This window comes from Corvus cornix, chromosome 20 (genome assembly GCF_000738735.6).
Source record: "Corvus cornix cornix isolate S_Up_H32 chromosome 20, ASM73873v5, whole genome shotgun sequence".
Classification (NCBI taxonomy): domain Eukaryota; kingdom Metazoa; phylum Chordata; class Aves; order Passeriformes; family Corvidae; genus Corvus; species Corvus cornix.
In genome coordinates this window covers 14,334,145-14,346,603 of record NC_046349.1, presented here as the reverse complement: position 1 = coordinate 14,346,603, position 12,459 = coordinate 14,334,145, and the positions used below count along the sequence as shown (strand labels likewise).

The window sequence follows — 12,459 nt, the reverse complement described above, 5'->3', positions numbered from 1 at the left end:
CCGCTCTGTGCCCTAACTGGCTGCTGGGCCCGGGTATCTCCAGGCTTTTCAGCTCAGTCACCTGTGAAACGTTTCCAGCTGCAGCAGGGGCTCTGAATTATGAATGAATGTGCTTTGTCAAGCGCAGGGCTGCGCTCAGGCTCAGGGATCAGCTCTCAGCCCTGTGCTGGAGGCAGCTATTGATAACTAAGCCCCTGCCACACATATACATACCCTGGATAGATCCGGGGCCATCACCCCAATAATGCGATTAGCTGCTCTAATGCAATCGGAGGGAAGCAGTGCTGGGATGAGGGTGGGGAGGCGGAAGCCTGGATGCCTGGGAGGGATTCCCTGAGTAGCACGAGGCTGTCTGCATCACGCCCATCCCGGATCTCTGGCCTGTCCCGTGGAAAATGCGAACTGCAGCAAGGCCGAGGTGTGGCTGCATGGACTACACTGAGGCCATCGGCTCTACTGACGCTGCTGGGGAGGCACTGCCCATCCCGACACCTGCCGAGGCAGAGCAGGGGAGGGAGGATTTGCCTGGTCCTGCGGGAAGTGTGGCACTGCCGCAGTTCAGGCTGGCCCCGGAGCAAGACACCTGTCACAAGGTGACTCCTGGGTCTATGGCCGCCAGGAACCTGCTGTGCAGGTGAGGAGGTGGCCCCAGCCATGTGGGTGGTTGTGCAATAGAGTCCCAAACGTGCCACCGCATCCGTGGCCTTCAGACCGTCCCTGTGGCTCAAGGCTGCGCTGATGGAGATTTCTCAACCGTGTGTCCAAGCATCCTGTGGCTCTCTCCGGCTGACCAGCTCGGCCTGTTTGGCTCAGCCATTCGTCCGCATCCCCGCCAGCACCAGGGGGCGGCATCCATGTCAGAGGGGTAAGGGACCAGCCGAGTCCCTGCTGCCCACAGAGTGTTTGCTCTTGCTTCACCCAGGTGATACCAGATAAGTTACCGGTTTCCCCCTTTTTGCTGCTGTCGGTACTGATCATGGGAGAGCAGCAGGGAAGAGGGAGAAACCCCCTGCTTTGGCGGTTGTTTTTTTGTTAGGTTGGGGGTTTATTTACACACTGCAGAGCTGGGGGATGTTGCAGCACAGAAGGCTGAGCCGTTCGCAGCCCGCGCAGGGAATGCTCTCCCCCGCAGCGGGGGCTGCTCCCGAGGGAAGCCGTGGCTCGGCGCTGCTGAGTGGCAGCGGTGGCCGTGCCGTGGCCGTGCTGCCAAGCCGGGCCCTCGCAGGGCTCCTCTCCTTGGCACAGCCCGCCCAAACGGGGGTTAGCTCCCAGCTCTTGTGTTTGTTGCTGGCCACAGCAAGGGGGTCTCATGCCCCAACCTGGGACACAGGCTGGGGCTTCCCTGCCCTTCTCGTTCTTCCTGTATAGGAGCAATCCCAGCCTTCTCCATGAGCATCCATCTCCTCCAGCCCCTGCCCAGCCGCTGTGGGGATCACACAGGCAATGAAACCCCCGCAGCTCGGTACCCGTGGAGGACCACGAGGATTCCCCAAACAGGTCAAGAACTCCCAGCACTGCAGGACCAGGAGTCCCACGGGCTTCCACCCTCACTCTGGCGAGCGCTGGGGGAGCGAGGCCGCCTTGGCAGGCAGCAGCAGGGGCTGGAAGGAGCCTGTCACCCCGCAGGCTGCAGCCCAGCGCTGCGGGCGGGAGGAAGCTTCCCAGAAGACGGAGAGCTAAAAAAAGGCAAGGCTTGGAGCAACCCAGGGCTGCCAGCTATTTATTCTAGCATGCCTGTATGCTGCAGAGCAGGAAAAAGATATTTTAAAGCTGCTGCAAGGAAGCTTGTCTGTCTGCCTGGGTTTGTTGTTCAAAAATCCAATTACCAACAGTTCCCATCACCACTCCCGAGCCCTGCACCACCTTCAGCCAAGTGTCTTCCTAACACACCAAGGCAGCTGACCCCTCCCTCAGAACTACGCTGAAGCAGATGCTTGGAAAAAAACACTTAAGCACCAACACAATAAAAAGAGTTTGGGGAGCATCCACATCTCGCACGCAATTTATTTCTGGCCAGTCCGAATGAGAAATTTCTAACCAGCTTTTAGCATCCAGGGCTGACCCTTTTTGACTCAAACTCTCATAAGCACCTACCCCTCTGGGCTTACAAATCTCACCTCCTACTAAAAAAGCACACCCCAGCCTCCTGGGAAAAAAAAAAAAAGCAACCACTGCAGTCTCTTTTCTTGGATATGCATTTTTTACTGAAAAAATCATTCATAAATTAACAAATACAAAAATGTACAAACACATGGGTAAATAAATGTAATGACACAAAGGATTGCTTTGCTGAGAAGTGTGTGTGTGTTGTAAAACACTAATCTTCAGTGCAAAAACGTCCCCCTGGCACCTCTTAAAAACATAACAGTAAGCTCAAAAGCCATGATGATGGAAAGCTACTTGAGAGTTTAAAGCCACTTCTGATGGTGAGGGGCCTGAAGTGTGCAGCCGTTGCTCAGACGGTACCTCCCTTAGAGAAGCAGAGCTTTACGGAGAATTAACTGTCAATAAATAGTTTTGCAAATAAAACCCACATGGCTCATTTAAAAAAAAAAAAAAAAAATCAGCATCGCACAGGACCTGCCCTCCAGCAGGGCTGAGTGATGGTGCTGACATGGAAGGGGCAAACGAGTGGCCTTGTTGAACTTCAGCTGCCAGAATATGTACAAGTTCTCCTTAATACAAGAATTTTTACACCATAACAGCACATGCGCTTGACAGTATGTTTTTAACGGTTACATTTACTATACAGTATTTGACATAGCTGATAAGATTAACAGTGCACAGTTTCAGATAATCCACATTTTAAAAAGGGAAAATAAATTCAGCATAGTTAGAATGAAAGATGGGATGCTGCTGGGGATGGACCCTTCTGTGCCAGCCTCAGAGTGCAGTTCTGAGCAGAGGTAACGGCTTTTGTTCCACACCAGGTGCGACGGGTGTCGGGGACATGGAAGGCTGAGGATCCCAACTAAGGCAGTTCAACACCTACTCACACACACATGCATGATTCCGCAGTAGTGAACTTGGACTAGTTGAAATACATTCCTTGTTTGAAGCACCATTAAACAAAGACAGGTCTCTAGCAAGGTCTCAAGACGAAAGAAAAGAGGGGCAGGGCAATGCGGGTTCAGCACCCAGAAAGGGTCCACGTGAATTACAGATCAAGATTCTGAAGCAAAAGTCTTTATTGCTGTATGCGCCAGAAAAAGCAAATCCTCACCTCTGCCTATAAATAACCAGGCTGAATCCCCTCGGGAAGCGAGTTTAAAGCACATATAAGTTCAGAGACTTTAAAACCTAAGTTACAAACTCATCAGCGCTTTTCAAGGGCAGGCTCGCTGTCCTCTCATGCTGGCCGATAAGATCTACACAAAACTTGTGTTTTCTAAACTAACGTTTTCTGGATACAGGTTAGGAATGCCCTGGGCAGTCACACCCACCACAGATGCGTATGGGGATCATACGTCCACGGAACTGAGAAAACAATGTAAACCATGAGAAGTTAAGGAAACTGAAGGCAAACAATGCAATGAAAAGAGTTAAAGTCCTTCTGAGGTCAAGTACCTGCCCTTGTTGTGTGGAAATACAAACTAAAACCAACACCCAATGTATTTACTTTTAAGTCAGAGAGGTCCAGTGAAAGTGGCGGTGTCAGTGCTGTGTAAGGGCTGGACTGTGTCCATGGGGACAGGGCCCGAAGTCCAGCCTGCCCACAGACGCTGTGAAGAAAAGAGGGATGGCATTGGATGGCTGGATGGGCTGTCTGACCTAGCTCTGGCTCCCGGTCCTCGTATTTTCATGTGTCCTTCATGTCTCTCACTGAGCTGTGACCCCTGTCCCACCAGCTGTGCCCATGCCAGTGCTGCCAGGCACTGAGGGGACAGTGCAGGGCGCTGCCTGGCTCCGACAGCACCTCAGTGTGCTGCTGGATTTACACCATAAATACAGACTAAACCAACCTCCCAAACCGTTCCAGCAAGTTCCAGAGTGAGGGCAAGCGCTGCTGTCTGGGGAGGGCTCATGTGGGAACAGCGGCTCCATCCCGGCCCGGGCGCTGCGCTCCCGCAGCCCTGCTGAGAGCCTGCCAGGCTCACCCCTGCTGTCGATGGGATACAGAGCAACAGCCATGGGACTGTATTCCATATGGCTTTTGGATTCATTTGCACATCATGTTGCAAAAGTGACAGAAAAGGGAGGGTTTTCAATAAATATTTCCATTTCCTCACCCTCCCTGGAACAAGCCACCCCTGCAGTTTCTGGAATGAGTGATAACCTGGCTGTATTTCTCACCCACTGCACTGGAAGGTTCTGGGCCCTGGCCCACAAACATTTCTGCATATGCCCAGCTGCAATCATGCGAGCAGTCTCACTGGCTTAAAAGGGAACACCTTGCACAAGTACAGTGATGCTCACACAAGTGTTTACAGAACTCAGGACTAAAATGAGTGACCGTATGTAAACCTCTCACTTGGACTTGAGCCACAGGAAAAAAATAAAAAGGGGCAATTTACATAGCATATTTACACTTACACTTCTTTAAGAAGCGGTTCTGTTGTATATACTTCAAGCAGGTCATTTAAAAAACCGCACAGACATAGAAGAACGGCATCAGAAGTTGTTTGATCTCCCACCAGAGCAGTTGCCAACCAAATGGCTCCCAACGTTCGCCATCAAGAAGCCAGAGTCCCTCAGCTGAGCCGCTTCCCGGAGGAGAAAGTGCTTCTGAGGAGAGTCCCAGTGCCAGAGATTGCTGGAGGAAGAATGTGGAGATGAGAGCAGCAGGTCGAACTGTTGTCCTGAAACCCAGAAAGCAAGTGGCAGAAAAAATAAAGAGACTGCTGAGCTCGCTGCCCGGGTATCGGGCTGGATTGGTACAGCTAGGGCAATTTGTGCGTGCACTTTCAGCCTCATTCTCCAAAATACTGTGATCCTTCATTAGACAAAGTGTTGCTTGTCCTTGATAACCGTTGGAAAAGAAAGTCTAGCGTGGTGCTTTCTTGGTGAAGGGCAGAGCAAAGTTATTTTCTCCTCTTAATATTCGGTCACCAGAGCCAGCTCTGGTGTCAGGTTAACAGTGATGTTCTTATACAAGGCGTCATATGTGACGTTTGGAAAGTAGTTCAAGTTATTGAGGCCGTCCAGGGCTTGCCTTTCTTTTGACTTCCTCAGCAAGGCGTACCTGTGCAATGAGAACCAGAGGCCAGAGTCACTGCCACGTATCTCACAGCACATGCAAACTCCTCCCAATACTACTAGAACACCTTTCAAAGGGCCAGACCCAGGAGCAGCTACAAAACGATGAACTTCAGAGCCCTTAATAAAGGCAACTATTGACACTTAAATACTCTGTGTTAGTAAATATCAGAAAACTTCAGAGAAGTCCATCACCTGATAACAGGCAAAATGCTTGCTGTGCCACCAGCAAGCACTCAGCTGCCAAAACAACCTGTGACACCTGCCTGAGGCCTGTGGGTCCCATTCCCAGGACAGGGATGAGCTTGGGGGTCCTGCCAAGCCCACCATCCACACCATCCTGGAGAAATGCAACTGAGGAGTTACGTGCTCCTTGCCACTTCTATGAAACCAGGCATAAACAAGAACAGAACTAAATGGTTTTAGTCTGAGGGATGGGGGTGAGGAAGTAAAACTAGCAGAATGGTGGTATGGAGAAGGAAACTGCAGCTGGTGCACAAAAACAGCCTCAAGCACATTTAGAGGCAGCATGATAAGATAGAAGGAGGAGGATTGGAAGGGGAAAATAGGCAGAGACATCTCAGCAGGACAGTGACTCCCTTTGGCACAGTGCTGGGGGGCCTGGAGGCACCAGGGCAAGTGGGAGCTGGGCTAAGACCTGGGGACAGAGAAGGCACCAGAGAAGGGTCAGGCCACAAGGCAGGGGAAGGTGCTGGGTGAGAACAAAGAAGGAAGCACCAAAGGTGGTTTCAAAGATGCCACAGCATCAAGACACAGGCAGGACACTTAAGTGTCTTTAGGAAGGACTGTGTCCTTCCCCACGGAGAGAAGAGTCAGGTGCTCCCGCTCCCTGCTCGGCTGGGAGGAGCAGCAGGGCTTTGGATGGCAGCAGTTAGGACTTGCTGTGGGTAGTGTTAGTGTCAGTGTGCTGTGTCAGGACTTGCTGTGGGTACACACAGAGTGGATTTCAGAGGTGGGACAGAGGACACCTCCTGCTAACCCCAGGCTAGGCTGGGCACCAGGCTCTAGAGGCAGCAGCTCACTGGGGCCAGATCTGCCCTGCCCATCTCCCCATCCCGCTGCACAGACCCACAGCTCCTGCTGACATGGAGCTCAGGCTCCTGGCTGGGGCCAGGAGACCAGGGAAGTGTCAGGAACCAGAGCTCAGTCCCATGGCACTATCAGCCTGCCATGCTTCAAGGGTTTGACTAAATAATGGTTTTCTAAACCAAAAGCAACTTCTCTTTTTCAAGAGTGAAGTAAAAGAAGCATCTCTGACTGGCTGCATTCTGTCCAACAGAGAAATGAAAAGTAGGGATAAAGATAGAAACTCAAATGGAAATACCCCCAAAAATGAGTCTTCTGCAAAAAAAGACCAGCAGATAGCTCAAATCTCTGCAGCAGCAGCCTAGAGCCCCTCTGCAGAACAGAGCTTGCACTGCTCGTCCAGCAGCTCCTCAGCTACAAGTGTTAGTTCCTGAAGTTGTTTGTGAAAGATGTGTTTCTCTGGTTTTCTGTTGCACAGTTTTCAGAAGACTCAAATTCCACTGTGGTCTTCAGGCAAAAGCAATCAGTGAACCCTTGTACTCTCTGAAACAACCCTGGCTCTGGGACAAAGGGGTTGGAACCCTCCTGGAGAACTGCAGGGAGAATTTATCTTCTTGAGAAAAATGTTTGCACAGTACTTGTCCCCCTTTGGTCCAGGGGACAGTTACCACTCCTGATGGGTGTCTGAGGCCTCACAAGACAGCAAACTCTAAGTTCAGGAGCTCTGTACACCCACCCAAGCCCCAGGCTTGGGGCCAAGAAGCAGAAACAGAAGAATGGAGAGGGTGTTGCTGTTGGACTTTGTGAGTGTTGCCAGGGTCACCTGATGCTTCAGCAGCCACACTGCAGGACAGCCCCTGCTCTGTGCTTTCTGCAGGCTGAGCAATGCCTCCTTCAGCACTTAGGTCAGGCTCTTCTAGAAACACTGAAGCTTCTCTGACACCTGGCAATAGCCACCCCTGTACATTCCCCTGGAGACAAAGGCAAGGCCCTCAGCCTGCCATGCTGACAATCCCCTCTTTTGGATGGCATCCAAGCAGCCACAAAGCAAGGACCCCTCACTGCAGGGATGTGGGGTACAAAATGCAGGGATGGAGGAATCCTGGCAACGCTCTGCCTCCCATCTCCCTGCAGTTAGTTTCCTTCAAGAGTTCAGGCTGTTACTGCCCTCAAACAGCCACAGGAAACCTCCTACATGGTACAGACTCTTTGTGAAAGGCTTTAGGATTCTTAAAAAAAATTTACTTGCCTTCCTAGGAACTGCACTTCTCCCCGATGATGGTGGGGAATTGATTTGTACTTCCCTGTGTCTCCTTCTGGTCGAGTCACCGAGTAGCCTGCATACTGTACTCTGCATTAGAAAGGAGAGAAATAAAATAAAATAAACAAAAAATAATCACCCGTTGTGTTTGCTGTGCTGGCAGTGCTTCCAGGGCTGCAGTCAGAGCTCCCAGGGCTCTGGCTGTGGCTCGGTCTTCCCACCCACACAGAAGCCACACAAACCTCCCGCTGCAGCCTGGGCTCGGGGCACGTCACACAGGGCTCAGCACCTTGGAACCCCGCTCAGCCGTGTGGGATACTGTGCAGAGAGCCAATGATTTCCCAGCCAGCACTCCTCTGCTTCCCATCCACTGCCTGTGCAGGCTGGAGCAGCCCCTGTTCCCACCGAGCCCCCACAGCCGGGCTGGCTCGTCCCCAGCTCAGGGCAGGGGGGCACAGCGAGCCCAGCGCCGGCGTCGAAGGTGACAATTGTCCCCTCAGAGCACGTGCCAGGCTCAGCTTGCAGAGCCACCACCAGGGCCCAGGGAGCCTGTACCTGTTCCAGAGGTCGTCGTCCTCGCCACCCCAGCCCCAGAAGGCGTTAGGGAATCCGTTGATCTTCTGGAACTGCTCGACAGTCAGGCCACTCACCCCCCCAAAGAACTCGTTGTACGGGAGCCTGAGCGGGAGAGAAGGGTCAGCGCAGAGCCCACCGGCTCTCCCACCTGCCATGGGAAAGCCCAAGCCCTGAGGATGCTCTCTGCTAGTCCCTCTCATGCTCCCTTAGCACAAAGCCTGAGAAAAAACTCAGACTCATTTTCTGCCTTAAAAATAAATAAATTAAGTCTAACAGCAGCTCCTTAGCAGTTACGGTAGCAGGGAGGAAGAACAGTGCTTACAGGTACATGTACTTATCCAGCTTGGCTGCAAAGTGCCTTGGCATCTGTCCACACCCATAATAGTTACGGTCATTCTCTGGTATGTGGTCCACGTCGTGGAAGATGAGGCAGTCCCAGTCCAAGTCCTTCATTGCTTCCCGAAAGCCAACGTTGAAGAGCATGGCACGGTTGAAAGGTTGGTTTCCAGCCTGGCAGGGAGAAAGTTCCTTCTCAAGAGGAGTCCCTACAGTTCATGCTCTGTGTGTGTTCTCAGCCCTGTCTAGAAAACTGCAGAGGGCAACCAGGTCCCATATTGGCACCATGAAAGAAGCAATGTATTGGAGCACACTAGTGAAATCAACCAACATTGAAATATTCAATTTATAGTACAGGAGCAAAAATAAAGATGCTGAAGCCTTATTACTCAGATACTTGAAAAAAATCCCAATTTTGATCAATCTTTTTAAGCTAGAGCTAAATATGGAGGCACATTTACTGGGTGGATGAAGACAAAACAGTCTAAGTGAGAGGTCCATGCACACATCAAATGACAGTCGTGCTCTACATGAAATGCCTAACTCTGGTCAGGCCATTCCTGTGCCTAGGGGATGCTGCCTGGAACTACTGCAGGGATATACAAAAAAACTGCAGCATTGTCTAAACTGCAAATATCTGGTCCAAAGCTTTTTGTAAAAAGCTAAATCCTACAAAACAGAACTAAAAAAATAAAACAACAACACAAATCCCTGATTCTCCATTTTTCAGACGAAGCCAGTCATTTCTGGGTACATCTCTTAGCTGTGCCACTTTTAGACAGAACAGGAATAATTTACACATTGCAACATGACCCCTACACCTCCCACACCAACGAGATGTGATCTGGCAGGGACACTCCTTGGGACAGGGCAGAGCTGTACTTGCAGCACTGGGAGAAGCGTTTTTAGGGCAGCGCCGCCCGCCCCGTGCTCACTCACCTGCTCCACAACGTAGAAGGCGAACTGTAAACGTTGCCGCTGCAGCATGGGAATGAGGTGTCTGAAGAGGACGGGGAGATGCTCGTATCGATTGCGGAATGGGATCAGGATCGCCACCTGATGAAGAGAGGACACGGCTCTTACTGCACCACACCTGCTGCCGACCCCAGGCTGGGGGGCAGGACTGGCTGGTGTGGGGTTACAGGAGCAGCACTAAAAAAGGTGTCTTAACTCTTCCATGTAGGGCTGAGCAGCCTGAAACCCTTCCAACTCCCAAAACACGGATTTCCTATTCACTTTTTGCAGAATTGTTGCTTTGGAAAAATTCAATGTCACCTTGAGCAGTAGGGAGACTTGCAGTGCCCCCTCATCACCTCTGCCCAGAACTGGGGACACTAAAGCAGCCCTTGAGCTCACTATTTCTTCCCTGGGTGCTGCATTGCCACACTTCAGAGCTCCTCCCATCATTGCTCTGAAGATGCAGCACACCAGAGATGCTCCATTAACATCTTCCCACTGCCCACCCAGGACTCCCTGTCCCCCTGCATGGAGCAGGACACGGGGCTGCCAAGCTCCCAGTTACCTTCCAGCGAGGCAGGCAGTCACTTGGCTTCCAGTGCCCTCCCAGCTTGATGGAAGGATCTTTAGAGAAGAACTGGTGGATATCCTCCATGGTGATCTCACTCATATTTACATCAATGGGGCCCTCTGCAGAGTGGGAGAAGCAGTGGGGGGTGAGGAACTGCTGTGGTCCTGGGGCAGCACTTTGCTGCATCCCTGTCCTCTATCCCCAGCACTCAACTTCTTTTCTCCAGCACCAGCAAAAACAATTAGGAAATGCTGCTGATGTAACACCTCCATCTCCTCAGCCTTTGTGGCTGCTACTGGATGCAGCTCTCCGTGAGAGCCCCACATACATGAGAGCCCAGATGCAGCTGGGGTACCTCTCTACTCCTCCCTGCATGTTTCCAGCAGACTAAACCTGCTCAGCAGAGAGCATCCCCCCACCCTTTGGAAACATTTGCCCTCAAAAACCTGATTTTCCACCTCAGGATAGCTTTGGTAGAAGCATTCCTCCCAGCTGCAGCTCCCCTGGTGGGGTCCAGCCCATCTCCCACAGCAGCCCCAACACAGCTGTAACCGGCACAGCTTGGGGCTGGGACTGGCAGCACTGCCGAGGCACAAGGGAGCCACCCCGCCACCACTGCCCCTGGAAAAGGGCTGGCAGAGTCTTTTCACCGGCTCCCAGCGCACAATCCCTCTTTTGTTTGTGTTTGCCAAGCGATGGGCTCCTGCCTCAGTACGGAGACATGCCTCCGACACAGCAGGGATTAATTCCTGAGGGTGGGTAAACAATGATTTCTCAGGAGGGAGCTGGGATCTAAACAGCACTCCCATTCATCTCTAGGTGCCTGGCAGGGAAAGGTGCAATGGTGGTGAGACTGGGAATGCCACTGTGTGCCCTCCAAAGCCATGGGGAGCAGGAGAGGGGCACAGGGCTGTCTGGATGCTACTCACTCATAGAAGGGAGCCTCTCAGGACAGGTATTGTTGGGGAAGTAGGTAAAGTCTTCAGGAAGAAACGTTGTGGCTTGCAGAAAGGTGTCATTGTGGCTCAGATCAAGAGGATAATCTAGGGTCAAAAAAAAAAAAAAAAGACAAGAAGTTTTCCTCTGAGCTGCAGGTCTGTTATTTCCAGCCACCTCCCCATGCCACTGTGAGCAGACTCCAAAGTCAACCACAGCTGAGGATGTCCCCAACAGCACAGCTGGAATGTGCTCTAGCCTTGCAACGCAGCTGGGTGCTCATCCCCATCCTGGGACAGGTGGCTGCAGAAGCCCTAGCTGCCTTAGCACCACATCAAAGAAACCTTTGCATTTTCTGGCCAAAGGAGGAATTTTGAGCATCACCCTTAGATATCACAAAGGAGCACATGGCTCTTGAAAGGAAAAGCTACCACTGCCTTGTCCCTGAAGAGGGGATGTGCTCCTCCAGCAGGTCCTTTCCCAACAGGGGAGAGGGGAAGTCCCCAGGCAGGTCTCAGTGCCAGCTAGGAGTGTCAGTGCAGTATCCTACACAGGGCAATCCTGCCTGGAATCCTCCTCAAAGGATCAATAAAAACTATCACATTACATGCAGACTTCCCTGTGCCTCACATCGTACAGGAGCAGAGGAGCTCCCGTGCCCCAGCAGTCACAGCAGTGCCCAGCACCTCTCTCCAGCCTCCCCGTTCCCCCGCATCCTTTAACCTCCCAGGCAGCACCCTCCAGCCTGTTACAACTGGAGATGTTTTGAGGTTTTCCACTGGGGAAAGCCATTTGCTGTGTCATGCTAGTAGGTAACATCATGTCAGTAACATTGTTTATTCACTCAAGTAAACAGTATCCAAACTATCTCAAAAATCAAGATGGGCTGCAAACAGAACCTAAGGGCTTTTCAAGTTGGTTAGATGTTACTTTGGATGCTTGATACTGTTCCAAATTTTCATAAGCAGTTTTCCCTGTAAACTCCCATGACAGAGCACACGGCAGTACTCAGCCCAGGTGACAGCCCACAGTGAAGCTCAGCTGCCCTGTTTTGCAGCAAAGACTGCCTTTTTTGCTGGGTCCCGCCTTGCAGCTGTACCAGGCAGGCTTCCTCTCCCAGCTGTCACACAGCCTCACTGCCACAGTGGTGTGGGGACAATGCACGAGGCAGTGACACCCACCCAGGCACCCAAAATCAGTCAGGGAGGGAAGGTTCTGATGCCAGTGTTAATGCAGTCCTTGAGGTCACAGCACCAAGTGCCTTCCAGATATCACCACCATCCATCCTGCATCTGCTCTGACCTGCCTGCCAGGGAAGGCTGCCCAAGGATGGTGCCCAGTGCTTGTGTGTGCTAAAACTGTCCTCACGGCTGGAGCTCTTGGGGAGGGATGGATGTCCTCACGTGCCTGTGCAGCTGGGACTGGTATGAGGTTCAAACAAAGCCCAATATTGCAGCAGCAGCACTGGTATCACTGGTGCTAGTGTGGTCACCAGTTCCCTGCCTGCTGCAGGAGTACACACGTTTTTGGATCACTTGAAGCCCCCCAGGGCAGAGCCTCATCGGGATGAAGGCTCTCA

At 52.0% G+C, this 12,459-nt stretch overlaps 1 protein-coding gene across 2 annotated transcripts in view; it reads right to left on the bottom strand.

The window, feature by feature from the left end:
- Positions 1-2,177: 2,177 nt before the first annotated feature.
- B4GALT5 (beta-1,4-galactosyltransferase 5) overlaps positions 2,178-12,459 on the bottom strand; it is a 34,574-nt gene continuing 24,292 nt past the window's right edge. For both annotated transcript variants that reach the window (XM_039563521.1, XM_010397045.4), the window contains exons 3-9: positions 10,874-10,987; positions 9,939-10,063; positions 9,356-9,472; positions 8,403-8,590; positions 8,060-8,182; positions 7,493-7,594; positions 2,178-5,182 (exon numbers count right to left, since the gene is read on the bottom strand). In XM_039563521.1, coding sequence (XP_039419455.1) covers positions 5,035-5,182; positions 7,493-7,594; positions 8,060-8,182; positions 8,403-8,590; positions 9,356-9,472; positions 9,939-10,063; positions 10,874-10,987 — 917 coding nt within the window. In that variant the 3' untranslated portion in view covers positions 2,178-5,034. The remainder of the gene's footprint in view (positions 5,183-7,492; positions 7,595-8,059; positions 8,183-8,402; positions 8,591-9,355; positions 9,473-9,938; positions 10,064-10,873; positions 10,988-12,459) is intronic.